Source organism: Canis lupus, chromosome 4, assembly GCF_048164855.1.
Source record: "Canis lupus baileyi chromosome 4, mCanLup2.hap1, whole genome shotgun sequence".
Taxonomy (NCBI): domain Eukaryota; kingdom Metazoa; phylum Chordata; class Mammalia; order Carnivora; family Canidae; genus Canis; species Canis lupus.
Genome location: NC_132841.1, coordinates 30,404,819 through 30,425,307, shown reverse-complemented (window position 1 = coordinate 30,425,307; position 20,489 = coordinate 30,404,819). Strand labels below are relative to the sequence as shown.

At 52.8% G+C, this 20,489-nt stretch overlaps 1 protein-coding gene across 2 annotated transcripts in view; it reads right to left on the bottom strand.

Moving 5' to 3' along the window:
* Positions 1-20,489, bottom strand: part of SH2D4B (SH2 domain containing 4B) — an 83,419-nt gene that overhangs the window by 24,010 nt on the left and 38,920 nt on the right. Inside the window, exons 4-6 of one of the 2 annotated variants that reach the window (XM_072823801.1) lie at positions 19,722-19,869; positions 5,071-5,287; positions 2,734-2,861 (exon numbers count right to left, since the gene is read on the bottom strand). In XM_072823801.1, coding sequence (XP_072679902.1) covers positions 2,734-2,861; positions 5,071-5,287; positions 19,722-19,869 — 493 coding nt within the window. The remainder of the gene's footprint in view (positions 1-2,733; positions 2,862-5,070; positions 5,288-19,721; positions 19,870-20,489) is intronic. The other variant, XM_072823802.1, reaches the window with a different exon arrangement.

Sequence of the window (20,489 nt, the reverse complement as noted above, 5' to 3'; positions counted from 1 at the left end):
CCCTCGAGCTTCCAGGATTCCAATGGACCGAGGAAAAGGAAAGCAGCAATTCAGAGGCCGCTCTCTCGGGGCTGCAGGGACACATACCTGGGACAGAGGCGAGAAACAGGGACCCCCCCGGGACTGTCTGGGGATGTGTGGCTCAGCCACCCGGTGAATGGTGACTCTCTTCTTTCTGGGCCCTAAAGAGCCTCTCCATCCTGTAGGATATGTGGAGGCCTGAAGGAAGGGGGTTGCAAGCGGACAGCTCCAGCTTAACCTCACTCGTCAGGCCCTGAGGAGACCCACACACTGACCAGGGACCAGGGCAGAGAAGCAATGGCTGCCCTTTGGGACTGGGAAGACTGGGATCTCATCTGATACTTCATTCCCACCTTCATTCATTCTTCCTGCAGACACTTAACTATGGTAAGCACTCGGGGCAAAAATGAACAAGGTCCTTAGTTTCGCAGGCTTACACACAGGTAGAGCAGAAGACAGCAAATAATAAGGTGAATATCGATTGGGTGAGCACTCTTAAAGAGGGACGTATAGTGGGTGAGAGCCACTGTTAAAGGCTGCTTTAGATAAGGATTCAGGAAAGAACTCTTCCAGAAGGGGATATTTGAGATGAGAAATAAGAATGCAGCATCCATGCAAAAAGCTAGGAGAACAGCAATGCCAAGCAGCTCAGAAATAAGTACAAAGGGCCTGGGGTAGAAAAGAAAATGGCTTGTTTGAGACAGAGAAAAAAAAAAAAAAAAAGCCAAAGCTGTGGAAGCAAGGTGGACAAGGGGAAAATTGTGCTAGGAGGCCGGAGCAGGAAGCCTGGAGTTTGAGATTCCTTGCAAATATAAACAGAAGGAAGCAGTGCATATTAAGCAGGAAAGTAACAGGATCTGATTTATCTTTAAAATATATTCTTAGGATGCTGTGCGAAGAATAAATTGTAGAGGGGCCCGAGTGAAACAGGCAGACCGGTGAAGACACCCTTGCACAACCAGGTGGTGTCTCTGTGACCTCCATGACCTTGGGCAGTCCCTGAACAATGCTACATCTCAGCCACCCCAGCTGTAGGGTGGCTACTACCTACACTTCATGGTTCACAAGCTTTTTGGGCTCCTGAAGCTGTGGATGGAGGTGCACACGGCCTTGCTCACCCCTGCACGCCAGTTGCCTTCTCTGGAGCCGGAGCCACGCCCACAGCTTGCCCATGAAGGCCTCCCCATGAGCCCTGAAGAGTGTGTGGTCATTAGTGCCCATCACAACACTGAGGTCAGCTCTCCATCTGGAGGGAACTGGAAACACCTGGAAGCTGCCCAGGAAGCAAGTGGGGAGTTGACGTTGAAAGGGGAGACAAGACCAAGGCCAGGGTGCAGGCTGGCCAAGCTCCCAGGAGGCCAGAAGAAGAGATACAAAGGCACTCAGGGGTCTGATGGATACAAACTGTGGCAGAAGAGATCAATTCTACCCCAGGGAGTCCACAGGCAAACCTGGGCTCAGCGCTGATAAGGGAGGGACGACTCAGGGAGGAAGGCCGCAGGCAGCTGACCCAGAGAAGCCTGACAGTGTGGCCAGGCTGCTGGGGGACACGAGCCCCTGGGGAGCAGAGAGGAGATGTCTCAGGCAAGTGTCTCCTGGATAAGCCAGCACCCAGGGGACCAGCCCACTGTCTGGGGACACACGAGCAAGCTCAGCTCAGATCACCTGAGCCTGGCCCATTCCCGAAGAACTGCCTGGTTGATTCAAAAACTTACGAATAAACAATACATGCTTATTTGTTTTCAGCTCCTGAGTTTTGGGGTGATTTGTTACATAGCAATAGCTAACCGATCCAGACGAGTCTGGTGGCCGGTAGCGACTCCCGTTTCCCCGTAGCAAGTCTCTGCTGAAATCGCAATCCTGTTTCCCTGTTTGAGGCCGCTGCAGGTTCAGATCACTGGACTGGGGTCAGGAGCTTGAGGTATGTTCTTGAACTTGACCTCACAAGTCTATTGGTGATGTTAGGAAAACCTCCTCCCCGATCTGGACCTGTGTCCTTGTCTGTGAAACAGAGAGTTAGATAGTTCCAGGGAGCCTTCCAGCTCTCATGCTCTATGCTTGGGTGGCTCTGACCTCTTCATTCAGCCATTCGGTCCTCTGATCAACAAGTGTTTGTTCGGAGCCTGCTGTGTGCCGGCCCACGGTCAGGATCAGGGATGCGGGCTCAGACGACAAGACGTGGGCCCTGCCCAGCAGGAGCTCATGGTACACGGAGAGCTCACTGTCTTGTGAGTATAGAGAAGACCTCTGAGGAGCCCCTGACGGCCAAGGAGGCTGTGAGTGAAAGCAGTGGGCAAGAGCGTGGTCCTCCCTCCCCAGCAGAGAGCGGGGAACGCACATTTGGGATCCCCGGCGCCTCCAGTCCCCTGGACTCCTGCTCAGAGATGTTTGCCTGGGTCCCTAAGGCCTTGATGAAGGCCACTCAGTAGTTCAGCTCATGCCCTGGAGGAATCAAAACCTGTGCCTTGAACTCAGCACATTTAACGAGCAAACAGAGGACAGCCATGGGACCTCTCTCCACCCAGGCGACCCCGGAGAGCCAAACCCTAGAGCTGGGAGACTGGCTGGTCTATGTGGGGGTGGCACGGAAATACCAAGGTCCAAAGTCCTCGACTCCCCCTGATGCCAGCACCCCTTCAGGACCTCCTCCCGACCTCAGAGAGAGGCAGACGTGGAAACTGTCTGCTCCAGGGGCCCGGTAAGCCATCCTACCATGGAACCAGGGGGCGATGGATTTGGTGTTCCTCTCAAAGCCAGCTCGGCGAGGCAGCTGCTCCTCCTTAAACCAGCGGACAATGACTTCCCTGGACACGGGTCTCAGTGGGCGCTCCCAAGTCCTGCTGAGAAGGGAGAGGAAGTGTGGAGACTCAGGAAAGGGAGGGGAGGGCAGAGGACAGAGGAGGAGAGGGGAGGGAAGGCCACTATGAGGATGAGTAATGCCCACACTCGTGCCTGTGGCAAGAATGGAGTCCAGGTGCATGAAGCCACTTTGCAGATGATAATACACCAAATATTCTTATTTTTCCCAAAAGAGCATTGTTATCACTTGCTTTGAAAAAAGTCACACAGGTGGGCATGGAGAAGAGGACGGGAGGGATGTCTGAGGGAAAGAAAAGGCATTTTTCCCCTCTAGAACTGCAGGGCACAAGCATCAGCATCCACGAAGGAAGAGCCTCACGTACCCAGAGTAGCAGAGCCACCTGGAGAGGCCACTCCCCAGCCTCCCTCCCGGGGGGCCCGTGTGTAGAATGAATGTCCCCAAGGTTATTCACTAAGGGTACCCTTGGTAATAACCAAAGATTTCAAACAACTTAATGTTAAAACATTAACAGAGTTTCTGATAAATCATTTCTAGCTCATCTGTGGAGTAGAATACGATGCAGCTATAAAAAAGGAAAACTGGACCAGGGTGCCTGGCGGGCTCAGTCAGTGGAGCACAGGATGCTTGGTCTGGGAATGCTGAGTTCAAGCACTGCATCGGGTGTAGAGATTACTTAAAAAATAAAATCTTTTGGGATGCCTGGGTGGCTCTGTGCTTGAGAGTCTACCTTTGGCTCAGGTCATGGTCCTGGAGACCTGGGATTGAGTCCCACATTGGGCTCCCTACATGGAGCTTGCTTCTCCCTCTGGCTGTGTCTCTGCCTCTCTCTCTCTCTCTCTCTATGTCTATCATGAATAAATTAAAAAAAAATCTTTAAAAAAAATCTTTAAAAATAATAAGATAAAAAAGAAAACTAAATAAAAATAAATGAATAGCTAAAAACTGATATGAAAAGACCTCCAAAATATAGTTCAATGGAAATAAAAGCCAAGACACAGAGCCATGTGTATAGTGAGCAACCTTTGCTGCAAAAATACATAAATAAAAAGCCAGGGATATGACTTTTCACGTCACCAACTCCTCAAAGGAACTGGACGGGCGCACGCACACTGAGGACGGTGCCCCCCTGTGGGGCAAGGAAGAGCCAAGGAGATGGAGGCAGGAATGCGAGGCAGTTGTTTCCCATACGTCTTTTTAAATTTCCTGGTTTGTTAATCATATAAATGAAAAGGAAGGAAGGAAGGGAGGGAGGAAACGCAGGTACGGCCAGCCCTCCCTAGACCGCGGGGGGAGGGCGAAGGGGCCTACGAATGATCCTCAGTCCCAATTAGGGCAAAACTCAGAAGGGACTGGCCTCTTCTGCAGGTTCACGGTGGTTCGGGAGGCCGCGGGCACCCACCGCCCAGCCTCACGGGGCCGCAGTCGCCCGGCAGTGCCAGACATGCAAGGGACCAGCCGGGCGCCGGCGGATGGTGGGGGGGCTCCAGGCGGCCTCACGGGCAGTCGCCTCAGTGCCCTGGCCAAGCCGCCCGGGAGACGCCGGTGCGTAAGGCCCTGCACCAGCCACGCTCATCTGCCAACCTGCTAGCAGATCGGGGAATGCATCAGCGCCGGCTGCGCTCGGGACAAGGAGCCAGCCCTGCTTCCCAAGCGGCTGGGCCACTTTTAACCCTCTTGAGGTCTTACAGTACAAGTTCTTAGGGACGCCCGGGGGCTCAGTGGTTGAGCGTCCGCCTTTGGCCCAGGGCACGATCCCTGGGTCCCAGAATCGAGTCCCACATTGGGCTCCCTGCAGGGAGCCTGCTTCTCCCTCTGCCTGTGTCTCTGCCTCTCTCTCTGTGTGTCTCATGAATAAACACATAAAATCTTTTAAAAATTAAAAAAAAAAAACGAGTTCTCAGCCTGGAGTCTGTGATCTATAAGAGCTTGGAATTACATGCAAATATTTTGGGGCATTTTCATGTGCACATCTTGGAGGGTACACAGCGTTCTTTAAGTGTTCAAAGGAACCCTGGACCCTGGATTTCCAGACTCCCAGAACTCCTGGGCTAATCAACATCTGGAACCAGACTCCTCACCACCCGCTCCGGCCCTGTTATGCAGACTTGAACACTGAGGCCCACGGGGGGGGGGGGGGGGGGGGATGACCAGCTCCCAATGTCACAGCAGCTGGAGCAGAGCTGGATGGAGCCCCCGGCCGCACTGCACCTGCAGAGCCCCAGACCCACCTGACAGGTATGGCGAGCGGGGGCGGCGGCCCCGGGCCTGGGAGGTGGTGGTAGAGTCTGGCCTCCTGCTCGTGGCTCTGGCCGAGCTCTTGGAACATGGAGCTGAGGCCGGCGACCGTGCCCTTCTGGATGGCTCGCAGCGAGTGGCGCCGGTACTCGTCCCTGGCTCGCTGAGCTCCGCGGCTCCTCTCCTCGTCCGCGGCCTTGGACCTGCGCACTGGAAAGGGGTGCAGGGCGCGCTCACCCAGACTGGAAGCCCAGGCCGGGCGCCCAGCAGGTCGGGACTGGGCCCGCAGCCCCCCGCACTCACCCGGAAGCCCACGATTTGGCTGGATCCACCCCCACGGGCCGGATGGAGGGCCATTCCTCCAGGTGGAGGCAGTCCCGACAGTGTGGGCTCATCTCCCCGTTCCAGGAGGAGCACGCAACCTTCGGATGGAAATGTGCACCCCTGTATGTATGTCCTCCTGGGAGTACCCTGCATGGAGCGGCTTCTCAAACCACGTGCCCGCCCGCCAGCCTCAGTGGCACCTGGTTAGGGGATCGGCCTCTCCAGACTCCACTGCCATCCCCCTCACTGGGTGGAGGCTCTGTCCCTGCCAACCCTCGTTCCATGCTTCCCCTGCGATATCTCATTACAGACGCTCCCCCCAACCACCGAGGGCAGAGGGCCCGTCACTGTTTCTACATCAGAAACCCGGCCTCCAGAAGGGGACATAACTTGCCCCAAAATAAACAGCCAACGAGGGGCAGAGCCAGGGTGGGAACCCGAGCGAGGCTGGCTCTAGAACCCAAGCGGCTCCCACCACCCCCTGCAACCTGCCTCTCCACCTCTCAAGCCTCCTTCATTTGAAAACCAGGTGTGCCTGACACCAGAGCCCCTGCTCCTTCCTGCAAAAAGCCAAAAGGGCATTTAAGACCGGCCAGTCCGACCTCCTCATGTGGCTCATGTGGAATCTGAGGCCCAAGGAAGGACGGTAACTTGCCCAGCTGGGTCGGTGGCCGGGCCGAGCCAGCAGCCATCCTTCCTGCCATCACCGGGCACGCTGTTGGAAAACAGTGGTGTCCTGGGCCCCGCGCCCTTTTTCTGGGCTGCGGTGACCTTGACAGCTGATGCCTGAGTGTGTTGGAGAGAGAGGATCCTTTGGCAGCTCCTCACTCCCAGATCACAAACTCCAGATGCCCCTCTCTCCGGCCTTCCAGATTTTTCCATCCCGCCCAAGGCAGGGCCCTGTCTCAGCCAAGTGGCCTCGGAAAGACATCTGTGTGGTTGCTGCTTCTGAAACTCAAAAGGGCGTCCTAGAACTGGGGAAACACCAAGAGAAGGAACGCAGCCTGCTGGAGGCCAGGTCTGGAATCAAAAGCAGTTCTTTCGTAGTCTGATTGCGTCCTGTGCAGGCCCCTATCTGCTCCTAACATCAGATTCTTTTTGTAGAGAACTCTCGGAGCCGGGCGTGTTCTAATTGCGCACGACTGCTGATTGCGTGCGGCGCCCAGGCGGGTCGCCTTCCCCTCTGGGAGCAAACTCTTACCCACGGTCTAGTCCTCCTGCACCTCCGTTCCACTCGTGCGTAACAAACACCTACCACCTACCCACACGGGAGGACTGTGCTCTGTCGGTGTCTGGAGGGTACAAGGTAAACAGCCTGGTCCTGAAAGAAAGCACTTCTCCCTCTCACGTTGTCAAAGCCCTTTTCTTGAAACATGATAGAACATCTCCCCAGCTCCGAGGCAGGCAGTGTGAAGTCATAAAGCTCAGAAAGGTTTATGGAATGGAGGTCACGTGCAGAGGATCCAGTAGGCTGAGCAACACCCCCCTGCACCCCATCCCAGGGCCGGTGGGGGCCATCGTCTGCTCTGGTCATTGCTATATCCCTTCGTACGTATGTGTCAGTCACCAGGCGGTACCCGTTCTTGGATGACCAGGCCCGATTATAGGTATTTAAGCCTGAGCTGGGTGCAGATGTGACAAAGACCTTCCCTTCAAGGTGCTCCGAGGCTACCTGGGAAAAGAAGACAAATGTCTCTAACACCATGGAATCTGGGACAGATAAAGTATTGTTAGGGTTTAGGGCGTCGCAGCTCTCGTCTTTGGTGAGGGAGCCAACAGCCATCACAGGAGAGGAAGCATCTGGAAAGGTCAGTAGGAGTTCTCCAGAGACAGAAGCCATCCCAGGGAGGAACCTAGGTATCCGGGGCCCAGCTGGTTCATCGGCACGTTGTGGATCTGAGAACAGGGCAAGGCCTGCCTCGCGTCGCCATGGGAGAGGCAGACGAGGCCGGGATCCCCCCTGGGCCACCAGCCAGCACACTAAACACAGAAGCTGGGGCCCCACGACAGCCAGCGACCCCTGAGAGCTTACTGAAGGACAGCGACCACCCCCCCCCGCTTTGTGACAGGTTGCAGAAAGAAGTCATAGGCAAACTGGGAAGACGGGCTTTGGGGGCTCGACCAGGTGAAGCCCCGAGCCTCCCGACCCACAGACACTCAACCCAGCCTCCTGAAGGCCAGCCCGGATCCGGCCATGCTCGTCCTCGGGAGCCTCGCACACAGGGTGAAGGGCACCCCCTCCCCATCCCCCACGCCCCAGCCCTCAGGAAGCGTCCTGACCGCTCTACTGCCGTCCCCGCTCTCCTTACAGGGTTTGTTTCCGAGGCATAGTCGGTACATGACATTGTGTGAGTTTAAGGTATTGAGCGTGTTCATTTGACACATTTATGTATCGTAACGACGGCCCCAGAGCCTTAGCCAACACCTCCGGCACGTCCCTGGGGCCAGAACGGTTAGATCGAGGCTCCGAGCACCTCGACGTGTCTGCCGGGCCCTGCAGTCGGTCAGCACGACTGCCGTGGCTCCGGAGCCCCTGCTTCCCAGCGGGTCCGTGCACCTCGGCCAGCGTGTCCCCCCCCCCGCCACCCCCCCAGCCAGTGCCTGGACCCCGCCATCCGGGCAGGGTGTCACGCCGCATTGGCCTTCCTCTGGCTCATAAGCTCACGCGGCACATCGCCCGCCAGGTCGGCGCAGGTGGCAAGGTCTCTTTCCTTCCCGCGGCCTAACAATATTTCACCGTGTGCGCGTGCTGGCGTGTGTGTGCACGCACGTGTGCTCTCCAGCCACTCGTCCGCTGACAGCGGGCTGGTTTCCGTACCTCGGCCGCTGTGAACCCACGAGTGCGGGCCTCTCCGAGCTCTCCTGCCCCTCGGGGATACCTAGAAGGTGGGTGCCCGACCCTAGGGGGGTCTAAGCTTTGAGGACGTGCCATCCTGCTTCCCCCGCGGTGCCTGCCGGGTCCCTTTCCCGCCTGGGCCTGCGTCGCCCCATCCAGCTTCCCCGGGCAAGTCCCTCTGAGTCCCCTCTGGGCCTCAGGCTCCAGCTCTGTCAAGCCGGGAATGACACAGATGCCCGCCTCACGGAGCTGTCACGGAGCGTAAATGAAACGCCAGAACACTATAAACTATGAAGCGTGCTGCACGTGCGGGGTCCGAGGCCATCAGGCCTGCGACTTCGGTCCTTTCTTCTGAGCTCCCGATGCCTGAGTCTGGAGCCGGGCCGCCTGGATTCAGATCCCGGCTCCACGTCCCCGCTGCGTGACACCGGACATGTCACTTCATCACCCTGGGCCTGCGTCTCCTCCTAAGAGAAATGTAGAGAACAGCAGCCCCTACAGCGTGGAGTCCCCGTGGGGATCGAGAGCGCCGGCGGTGCGAGGAGCCAAGCCACTGCGCACGGCATCGGGTCCCCGCTGAGGGCTCCCCAACATCGTCCTCTCGGTGAGCCCTGGAGGAGCCGGTGCAGCCCTGGCTCTGGTTGGCGCACACAGGCGCCCCCCACACTGTGCTGCGAGATCCTAAAAGGATTGGATTCACAGAATCAGGAATGGATTCAGACTCCAGCCCGTGAATCTGCCACGGAAAACCTCAGCCAGAATTCGTGGGTTGTTTTCTCTTTTTTTCCTTCTGATCCAGTGAAAACAGCCAAAACTCGTGTAAGAAGCCCCATTAGGAGCAGCCACCTCCTAGCACCCGAGCCAGCAAGTGTCAGATGCTCTGAGTGGACCCCGCACCTGGGCAGGCCCGGCGCCCAATCACCCTCCTCCCACAGCTGCCCTCGGGCCCAGACAACACCCTGCAAGCCCGCACGGCACCCACGACAGGGGCGAGCACAGCCACCCCCACTTCAGGAGTGGGATCCAGAGCCTCCTTCCTCCCGCTGACAGGAGGAGCGCGGAGCCTGCAGGAAGGCACTGCCGGCTGCAGGAGCGAGGCTGACCCAAGACAGCCCTTGGGGGGCCGCCCGCAGTCACACTCCACACCACACCCAGGGGGATGCCTATATATATATATTTTCTTTTTGACTCGTTTAATCAGAAAAAATAGAAAACACGTGTCAGGAAGAGTAGGGAGAAAGTGGAACCCCTGTGCATCGTTGGTGGGCACGGACCACGGAGCAGCTGCTGTGCAAAATGGGAGAGCAGTTCCAGAAAAATCAAACATACCATTGCCATGCAAGCCAGCAAGTCCTCTGCTGGAGATACACCCCCAGAGGGCTGAAAGCGGGGCCACGGCACATTCCTGTACAGCCATATGCACAGAAGCGTGATTCACAATAGCCTAAAGGTGCGAACGACCCACATGTCCATCAAAGGACACCCAGGTAAACCAAGTATGCTAAACACACCCGGTGGGATATTATCCAGCCCTAAAAAAAGAAGGGGATTCTGGGGCACCTGGGTGGTTCTGTCGGTTAAGCATCCATCTGCCTTCGGTTCAGGTCATGATCTCAGGGTCCGAGGGTCAAGTCCCATGTTGGGCTCCCTGCCCAGGGGGCATCTGCTCCCCCCTCTTCCTCTGCTGCTCTCCCCACCCGGGTTCTCACTTGTGTGTTCTCTCTCTCTCTCAAATAAATAAAATCTTTAAAAAAAAAAAAAAAAGGAAGGGGATTCTGATTCCTACTACAACACGGATGAATCTTTTTTTCATTTTTAAAGATTTTATTTATTTATTCATGAGGGACATGAAGAGAGGCAGAGACACAGGCAGAGGGAGAAGCAGGCTCCATGCGGGGAGCCTGATGCGGGACTCAACCCCAGGACCTTGGGATCACATGCTGGGTGGAAGGCAGATGCTCAACTGCTGAGCCACCTCAATGTCCCAATGTGGGTGGATCTTTAAGACATTGTGCTAAGTGAGTAAGCCAGACACAGACACCGTACGATTCCGCTGATACTCCATGCATGGTACTCACAATAAAGACACGAAGTACAATGGTGGCTTCCAGGGGCTGGGGACAGGGTGGAATGGGGGTTTTCTGTTCAATGGGGCAGAGTTTCAGTTTGGAAAGATGAAAAAGTCCTGGAAATGGGGGGCAGTGATGGTAGCACAACACCACCAACGTACTCGATGCCACCAAACCGCAGACTTAAAAACTGGCAAATTGGTAAATTTTAAGTTGTGTATCTCACTACAGTTTTTTCTCAGATGGACATTCTGTACGATTCTGGGCTGAGGATTAAGAATCCAGAGGACCTGGGTGGCCCAGGCAGCTGGGTGTCCGACTCTTGACTTCAGCTCAGGTCGTGATCTCAGGGATGTGGGATCAAGCCCTGTGTCGGGCTCTGCACCCAACGGGAAGTCGGCCTGAGATGCCTTCCCTCTCCCTCCCCCTGTTCACGCTCACTCTCTCTCTCTCTCTAATAAATAAATAAATCTTGAAAAAAAAAAGAAGCCAGAGCACAGCGAAATGTCACCGTCCGCTAGACGTCTACCCAATGGCATCCTCGGCCCTCCGTTCTCTCACATGCAGACAAGGAGGACGGTCCCTTCCAGCTCTGATCCCCACCCCAGGGATGTGCCCACACCTGCCTGGTGGGGGGGAGGGCCAACACCCCAGAACTGAGACACCACCCTCCAGCACTGCCCAGCCTCGAACCCTCCTGCTCAGGAAGAAAGCAGGAGTCCCACAGGTTTGGGAGTCCAACCTCTCCCATATCAGACCTGGAAACCTCAGCCTCGGCGGGCTCAGGGGTGTGGAGAGAGCTGGGCGCTTGCTTGGCTTTACCTCCAACTGTCTGTCTGTCTAAACTGGGACAAGTTTTCATGTCTCTGGGCCTTACCTGGCCCTCCACGGAAAAGTAGAGAGAGCACCATCTTTTACCCAAGGGCCGCCAAAACTGCCAGACTGGTCTGGGATCAGGGCCTCATCTGTGCTCAAGGCTCCTGCTCAGCTCTCGAACATTGAAGAGAAACAGCAGAGGTTGCTATTCCTCCCGGCTGAATGGGCAAGCAGGTTACATAGTTCCAGAAACACAGCCAGGCCAGTCGCTGCACGAGGCAGGGTTCTTATCACTTGAACACAGTCGGCCAGGGCGTGCACATCTGTTCAGCACCCGTATGCTTCGGAGCCACTTTGCGTCCACTCTGTGCCACACAGGACCAAGGCTGTACATTGCACACCTCCAGGGGGTGCGGTCTCTGCAGGATCAGCATAGATGGGTGGGCATGGAGCAACTTCCTGGCAGATGCAGGGAGTGCAGTGCCCTTTTTTTGAATTTTCACAAGGTCAGCATAACAGCTGGCTGCCAGGTGATGCGAGGAGCAACGAGCGAGGCATAGTCCTGCCCTCGGAGAGCTTGCCGTCGAGCGGGAGAGCCACGCAGCAAACCACGGAGCTGTGGTGGAAAAGGACAGCTAGGCTGATGCCTGGTGGACCCGTGGGACTCAACCAACAGAGCCCGAGGAGGGGGTGTTCTGGGCAGAGCAAGAAGCTCAGCGGCAGAGGCCCAGGAGCGAGAGGGAACCCAGGCATCCCTCCTGGAATACGTCAGCTTGGCCAGAGGGAGGCTCCCATACGCACTGGGCAAGAAGTGAGGATGTAGAAACAGAAAAGGCCTTGTAGGAGACCAATAAATACTGGCCAATTAATTTTAATGCTTTACCAACAGGTGATTGGAAGCCACCGAAGTATTTTTTTAGCAGGAGAATGAGGGTGCTGTTTCCACTCCCCAAAGATTGGGTTGGCTGCCGCGTTGGGAATGAATCCAACTGGAACGAGAACGAAGGCTTGGAAAACAGAAAGGCAGGGAAAGAGCCATGGCGTCAAGTTCACACGGTACCAGGACGATGGGGTGGAAGGCTGTGAACCCAAAGAATGTTAAGGAAGTAGGATCCTCACAACTGGGTACGTTTGGGGATCAACAGTGAGCAAAATGGAGACACCAGACTGGCGGCCAAGCTTCTGCCCTTGACAGCCAGGTGATCAAGCCGGCCAGGGCAGGTGGGGGGAGATTGGGTTTTGGGTGCGTTGAGGTAGAAGTGCCCCCGGGATCCCAGGAGGAAAGGTGCAGTGGACGTGAGGTTCTGGAAGACCGTTAGCCGCTGCTAGTCATGACCTAGCCCTCTAGATGACTTGCCCATGGTTCCTTGGGCCCTTCCCACCTCAGCCCAGACAGAAAAGACTCGGTGCTTCACAGAATTCAGATGATCCAGTGACTTCCACAGAGAAACCAAGTGCTTCAGAGCAGCAGCCATTTGTAGTGTCCCCTTGGGTGAATGATACGTCCCTAAAAACTAGTGGATCATTATGTATTTTATATTGGATTTATATTGGGTGTATTTTATATTTTAAAGATGAAAAAGCACCCAGAATGATTTAAACTGTGTATGTGGGCCCTCGTGTTGGCTTCTGCTCCGTTGTCTGCTCCACGTGACCTTGGACAACTCGAATCTACGCTTCATCTCCTCATCTGTAAAGTGGGGGCCTCGTAGGGCTGCGTGCAAACGAGGTCAACGAGGTGCTGCCCAGAAGGGCCTCGGAAGTAGGAGTTGGTTCAGTATCACACCTTGTTGTTGCCCCTGGGTTGGGGGGTACCAGGTGGAGGTGGGGGTTGTGCAGGGCAGGGGCTGGGGATGGGCTGGGGAGGCTCAGGGGCTCTCATCCCACAAATGGGGAAAATGAAAACCTCGTGAAATGGGGAGTCTCCCTCGCCGGGGAAGGACAGGGGCAGCCCAGGTACCAAGGGATACGTGCGGGAGCAGTGTGCTGGGGCCCGATGACCCCAAAAGGAGCCTGCGGGGAGGGAGGCTCACCCACAGCTACACCCAGGCCAAGGGACGGGGCGCTCCCTCCCTGGGGACTCCGAGGCCTTGAAGGTTGCCGCCACCCATGTCCTGCTAGCAGCTGCCCAGGGCTGCGATCGGTGCCCCCTGGGGCCCTGGGAGCGACCTCACAAGTTCCTTAAGACCAGGGTGAGCCCGGGACCGACTCCCCTCCCAGTGTGAGCCCAGGAGTGACTCTGCTTTGGCACAACAGGAAAGCCCCCAGAGATTCTTGAGCAATTCAAGAGGAGAGGGACCCCGGAGCAGGATAGGAATCGAGCACGTGGGGGCTCCGGCTGGCCTTACTCTGAGTTATAAAGCCAGAAGTACGTGGCTTGGGGCACAGCCAGCTGGGACTGGTTTTGTCCAAAGAGAAACCGCAGCCTTTCCCGGGCCACGGGTGCACAGACCGGGCCCTGCCTTAGTGAGGCCCCCTCCGGCCCACACTCCGCTCTGCCCCCCGCCCCCCGCTGTCTCTAGGCCCACGGCGTCTGGCGAGCCCCATTACCCAGCACACGGCAGCGTAGAACCATCCAAGCACAGCCCAGACTCCAGGACACTCTCTCTCTGTGAACGGAGAGAACGGAACCGACACAACCGGACTCCATCCTGGGCCTGAGCACGCATTTTTCTCCCTCAGCTCCAACCAGGCTGCCAAGCATGAGACGAGCAGAGCCCAGGATGAGGGGCCGCAGCAGAGCTCAGGGAGGAAGGGGGTGGTTAATAAGAACACAGTTCCAATATTTGGAAATAGTCTCATTTACCAAGTCATGCTGGCTCTTCTCCAAATCTCCGGGCCACCAGACATGCCCTAACTCCGCACTCCTGCGAGTTCACAGTTGAGAAATAATTAAGTGGATTCATGCCTGGTATATGCAGAGCTGCTCAGAGGCCAGAGCCTGCTCCACTATTTGAACTGAACAACCAACTCTGCAGTCGGGTGATACTAAAGGAAACAATGCCCTTCTTTCCCCTAACTCAGAAAATTTAATTTAGGTGTTTTATCAAAAACTGGCGCTCCCAGTAGATTAATGGCCCACTATAATTTTTCATATTAAATTAACTGAGTGCAGAATGGCTTTGCTGGTTTTAAATGACAGCCTCCAGCATTTAGCTCATCGTCTTTAAGAAAGCATAAGATGAGGAACGAAAACCACGGGGCCTGCATTACGACTTTTTCTCTGTCCTTTTGGAGGCTTTTCCACTGTCCGGTGCCACGCAGAACAGTCAGGAGCAGTCAGGCAGCACCTGGGCCCGTTGATCTCCAGTCTGCATCCCTAACAAAACACCAACCCAGCCCGCCTCATCTTGTCACTACAAAAGGAGGAACACTCCTGAGTGATATTTCGTCCCTCTCACTTTATCTTCCCAACACACCTCGACTCAACACGATTAGCCCCGTTTTACAAATGAAGAGACTGAGCAGCTGGGCAAGAGTTTGCTCATGGTCACACGAGCCAGTGGCAGAGCTAGGGCAGGACTCCCAGTCCAGTGCTCTTCCTCCACACTAGAGTGGCTGCAAGTGACTTCGCTTTGTAATCGTTCACTATTTTTTCAGTATAAACCTTTGTCTTGCCTTTTTTTCCCCCATCTCTTCTTCCATTCTGAATTCAAAGGAATGAATTCTCCTTTAGCTCTTGTCCATCTTACCTGTCTAGCCTCATTTTCATCATTGTTCACCGTGAACCTCAGGCTGCAGCCCACATGGAGACATGTGCCATGTCCTGCACCCACGATGCCCTGGCTTTTGCTCAGTGCTGCTCCTTCTGCTGTGATGCTTTTCCCGCCTTCTTTGCCTCCCCAGTTTTCCCAAACCAAATGCCATTTCCTCCATGGGGCCTCTCCAAATGCTCTATATACACCATGATCACGTGGGATCGGTTCCTGGGATGCCAGAATGGCTCAGCACCACAAATCAGGAATGATGATATGCCACATTAACAAAAAGAAGAAAAAAAATCATATGATCCTCTCAATAGATGGAAATAAAGCATTTGACAAAAATCAGCATCTTTTCATGATAAATGCTCTCAACAAGTCAGGTATAGAAAGAATGTACCTCATAATAGAGCCATATATGACAATCCCATAGCCAACATCACACACAACAGTGTAAGGTTGAAAGCTTTTGCTCTAAGAGCAGGAGCAAGATAAGAAAGTGCACTGTCACCACTTTTATTCACTATGATACTGGAAGTCCTAACCAGAATAATTAAGCAAGAAAAAAAATAGTAAAAGGCATCCAAATCAGAAAGGAAGAAGTAAAATCATCTGTTTGTAGGTGGCATGATCCTACATACAGATAACCCTAAATATTTCACCCCGAAATTGTTAGAATAAATAAATTCAACAAATACAAAATCAACATACAAACATCAGTTGTATTTCTATGCAGTAATGACGAATATCCAAAAACAGAAATTGGTACAACAACCCCATTCACAATAGCATCAGGTTAGGTGACATTTCGTCCCTCTCACTTTATCCTCCCAACACACCTCCACTCAACATGATTACCCCCATTTTACAAATGAAGAGACTGAGCAGCTGAGCAAGGTGAGGGGCATTAGCAAGGGCACTTTTGATGAGCATCGGGTATTGTACGTAAGTGATGAATCACTAAATTCTACACCTGAAACTAATATTACACTGTATGTTAACTAACTGGAATTTAAATAAAAACTTGGAAAGGAAAAAAAAAGAATAAAATACAGAAATAGAATAAAATTTATTCTATTAAATTTCTATTATTCTAAATTTATTTATTTATAATTATTATAAATTTATAAATAAATTTATTTATTTATAAAAATATAAAAAATTATAAATTTATAAATAAATTTATAAATCAATAAATTTAACCAAGGAGGAGAAAGACAGGACACTAAAAACTCTAAGACATGGATAAAAATAAAATTAAAGAAGACACAAATAAAGGGAAAGATATCCTGCATTCATAGATTAGAAGGGTTTATCACTTCTCAGCCTTTTGGCAGAGATCCAGTACACAGATTAGAAGAATTCGTATTATTAAAATATACATACTACTCAAAGATTCAATGCAATCTCTATTAAAATTCCAATGGTATTTTTCACAGAAATAAAAAAAATAACAATCCTAAAATTTGTATTGACCCTCAAAAGATTCTGAATAGCTAAAGGAATCTTGAGTAAGAAGAACAAAGTTAGAAGCATCTCACTTCCTGATTTCAAACCATATTACAAAGCTATAATAGCCAAAACTGGATGGTACTGGCATAAAAACAGACACATAGACCAATGGAAAAGAATATAGAGCTCAGAAATATACAGTCAACTAATCTTCAGCAAAGGCGCCAAGAATACACAATGGGGAAAGATAATCTCTCCAATAAATGGTGCTGGGAAAACTAGATAGCCACATGCAAAAGAATGAAATTGGACCCTTATCTCCTAGCAAATACAAAAATCAACTCAAAATGGATTACATACTTAAATGTAAGATCTGAAACTGTAAAACACCTGAAAAAAAAAAAAACACATAGGAAAAAAGCTCCTTGAACGTTGGCCTTGGCGATGTTTTTTTTGGATATGACACCAAAACCAAAAGTTAACAGGTGGGATTACGTCAAATTAAAAATCTTCTGCACAGCAAAGGAAATCATCAACAAAATGAAAAGGCAACCTGTGGAATAGGAGAAATATTTGTAAACCATATATCCACTACGGGGTTAATGTCCAAAATATACAGGAATCCATACAACTCAATAGCCAGAAACAAATAGCCTAATTTAAAAATGGGCAAAAGACCCATATAGATATTTTTTTCAAAAATATGTACGGATGGCCAATAGGTACGTGAAAAAGGGCTCAACATCATTAATCACCAGGGCAATGCAAATCAAAACCACAACAAGACAACCTCTCAGCCCTGTTAGGATGTCTATAATCAAAAGACAAAAGACACCAAGCATTGGCAAGAATGGGAAGAAACTGGAGCCCTCATATATTGTCTGTAGAGATGTAAAATGGTACAGTTGCTCTGGAAGACAATATGGCAGCTGCTCAACAGTTAAACATGAGTTACCATATGACCTAGAAATTCCACTCCTAGTTATATACCCAAGAGAACTGACAGTTATATGTTCACACAAAAACACACCAGTGCTCACATTACAGGGACTCTTTTGTTGGGGTTCCTCTACCACAGACATCAATCGCTGAACAATAGCTACCTGTCCTGATTGTGTCCAGTACTATTGATGACAGTGTTGAACGGAGCTAGCTCCCGTCCATCACCACGTTTTTTGAGCTTGCTCTTATGTTTTAAGAGGTTCCAGGGGCACATTTCTGCACTGAAATCTAAAGATGTTTTAAAAACTCTAAAAAAAAATCCTATTTACAAAAACTTAGTAAATGCCATTACCTGAGTATTTACTCAGGTGTTTGTACATTTCTGTTAATTTATGAATGATTTTTTTCAGTAAAAAATACACATTCAAGAACCACCAAAGGAAAAAAAAAAAAAGAAAACAATGCTCAGATGAACATTATTCATAATAGCCCAAAAGGGGAAACAACCCAAAGGTCCATTAACTAATGAATGGATAAACAGAAATGGTGGCACATGCCTACATTAGAATTTTATTCAGCCGTAAAAAGGAGTGAAAGCCTGATACACGCTACAATGCGGATGGACCTTGAAAGCATTGCTAAATGGAAGGCTATATAATGTATGATTCTATTTATATGAAATATCCATTATGGGCAAATCCATAGGGACAGGAATTAGATTAATGGCTTGCAGAGGCATGGCGGGAGAAGAAATGATCAATGGGTCTAGAACTTCTCTTTGTGGCAAGGAAATCTCTGGAACTAGTAGTGGTGATGGTTGCAATGTGGTGAGTATCCTATAAGCCACTACGCTGTACATTTTAAAAGGGTGGATTTTATGTCATATTAATTTCATTTCCAATTTTTTTTAAGTCTGGCACATGGTTGAGAAAGGCTGAGGACCAGAGGGTGGGTGAGTAGAAGTCACCCGGCATCTGCACTCCCCGTCCTGCGGCCCTGGCTCCCATCACCTCTCGGCGCCTCCTCCTCTCTCACCCCCCAAGCCCACCTTTACGGGTCTCCCACTGCCCACCTGCGTGAACCATGCCTTCTTATTTTCTCTATGTTTTGATGTTTTGACCTCGGGGGCTTTGCTGAGCCCAGAGAGCCTGGCCCTCCCAGGGTTGGCCGATTGCTAAAGATACTAAAAGACTCACCACCCATTCATGTGCAAGCCAGCCAATCCAAAATATTCCAATCCTTCCCTCTCTCTCTAGCTCTTGCTCTCTGGTGCACACCAGGGCTGGGCTCCAGGCCACTGGAGACACCCCCCCTCCCCTGTGCCCCAGAGCCTGCAGGCATTATTCAAACCAGCCAATCCTAAACCTGCTCACCTTGCCTGGCCTCACCGGTCCCAGGCACACCATGAGAAAGGCTCCTGCCCGCACTGCCTCCAGCTCCCTCTGCCTCCTGACTGCCCTGATGCTTCCCCGTGGAGCCCCGTACGGTGCATGCCCTGCTCCTGGGGGGGGGGTGGTAAAAATTTCTTGGGGCCAGGTCATCATTTTCACATTATCCATAGGATCCAGGTGTTACCATATCTGATTCAAATGAACCCCGAGCACACGTGGAAACCCCACCCTTCAGATCTTGCTTCCACTTTCCCCTTTCCCGTCTACCTTTTCTCCCCCTACGCTCTCCAAGCTTTGGAGCCAGCCCCACCCATCGCCACCTCCCTAAGCACACCACCTCCTGTCACCAAGCCCTCACGCTGCCGGGGCCTCTGTCTCAAACACCCTCTCCCTGTCCTGCCTCTTGGCCTCACTTGTTCCTGAGAGCCCACCACGCTTCCCTTCGTAATGCTGTGCCCTGGAAGCCCATGGGGATGGCCTCTCTGTGCTCCGACAGTGCGAGGCCCTGTCTCCCTCAAAGCCAGTAGCAGCCCGCGTGGCTGTCTCCCACCTGGCCCGTGAGCTCCTCCAACACACGCACCATGATGCCCCATTTCTGGGTGCCCAGGGCTTAGCACCAAGCCAGCAGAGTATTGGTAACTCAGTAAATACAGGGTTTTCTGTTTTAGTGTAAGAAATGTCCTCTTGGGGCATCTGGGTGGCTCAGGCGCTTAAGCGTCTACCTTCAGCGCAGGTCATGATCCAGGGGGTCCTGGGGTCGAGCCCCACGTTGGGCTCTTTGCTTGGCAGGGAGCCTGCCTCTCCCTCTCCACCTGCTTCTCCCCCAGCTCATGCTCGCTCGCTCTCTCAAATAAATGAATAAATAACCTGGGAAGGAAGGAAGGAAGGAAGGAAGGAAGGAAGGAAGGAAGGAAGGAAGGAAGGAAGGAAGGAAGGAAGGAAGGAAGGAAGGAGGAATCTCCTCTGTAGGCCTGGAGGCCCTGGAGGGAGGAGCCTAGCAGGGCCCCGGGCAGGCCATCCTGGGGGGAGGCTTGGCAGCTGGATGGGTGAAGGGGTGACGCCAGCAGGTGGATGGGGGGCGAGGGCAGGGGGGAGGCGGGCTGCTCTACTCACGCTGTTCCTCCCACTCGCGCTCCTCGTGCTCACTGGTGCCGCTCTGCAGCTGGGCCTGCTTCAGGGTCCAGTAGAGCTCCTTGGCCCTCTGCTCCTCCTGGAGGCGAATCTGCTCTTCCCCTCGCTTCCTCTCCTCTTCCTCTTTCCTCTAAAATACCACGGGGACAAACGCCATGAGGTGGGGAGAGAGAAGCACCTTTGTGGGTGGGCGGCGGGGTGGCGGGCACGGGGGCCGCCCGTGGAAGGGCCGCAGTCAGGCCTAGCCAGGGCTGCAGCTAGGACCGAGCAGGTCGACTCACGGATCGGGGCACAGGGGTGGCTCAGAGGCTTAAGCTGCTGGCTCTTGGTCTCAGCTCAGGTCATGATCTCAGGGTGGCAAGACCGGGCCCTGTGTTGGGCTCCCCACTGGGTGGTGGGGCATCTGCTTAGGATTCTCACCCTCTCCCTCTGCCCTTCCCACCCTAAAATAAAGAAATAAATCTTAAAAATATATCTATATGTGGAGCAATCTGTAGATTCTAAAGCTTTCTGCAAAGACAAGCGGACGCTGGGCCATCCTTGGCCACACTTGCCCCCTGGGAGGGAGAGGGCCGGGTACCTTTCGTCCTGGAGGCCAATGAGGCAGGTTATGATCATGTCTTAGCCTTGTGTCTGCATAAGGTATTTCAAGGACAAGCAGGTTTGGGGTTCCCACATCTCCACTTTCAGGCTCCAAGGAGGCTGTCGTGTGTGTGTGTGTGTGTGTGTGTGTGTGTGTGTGTGTGTTCG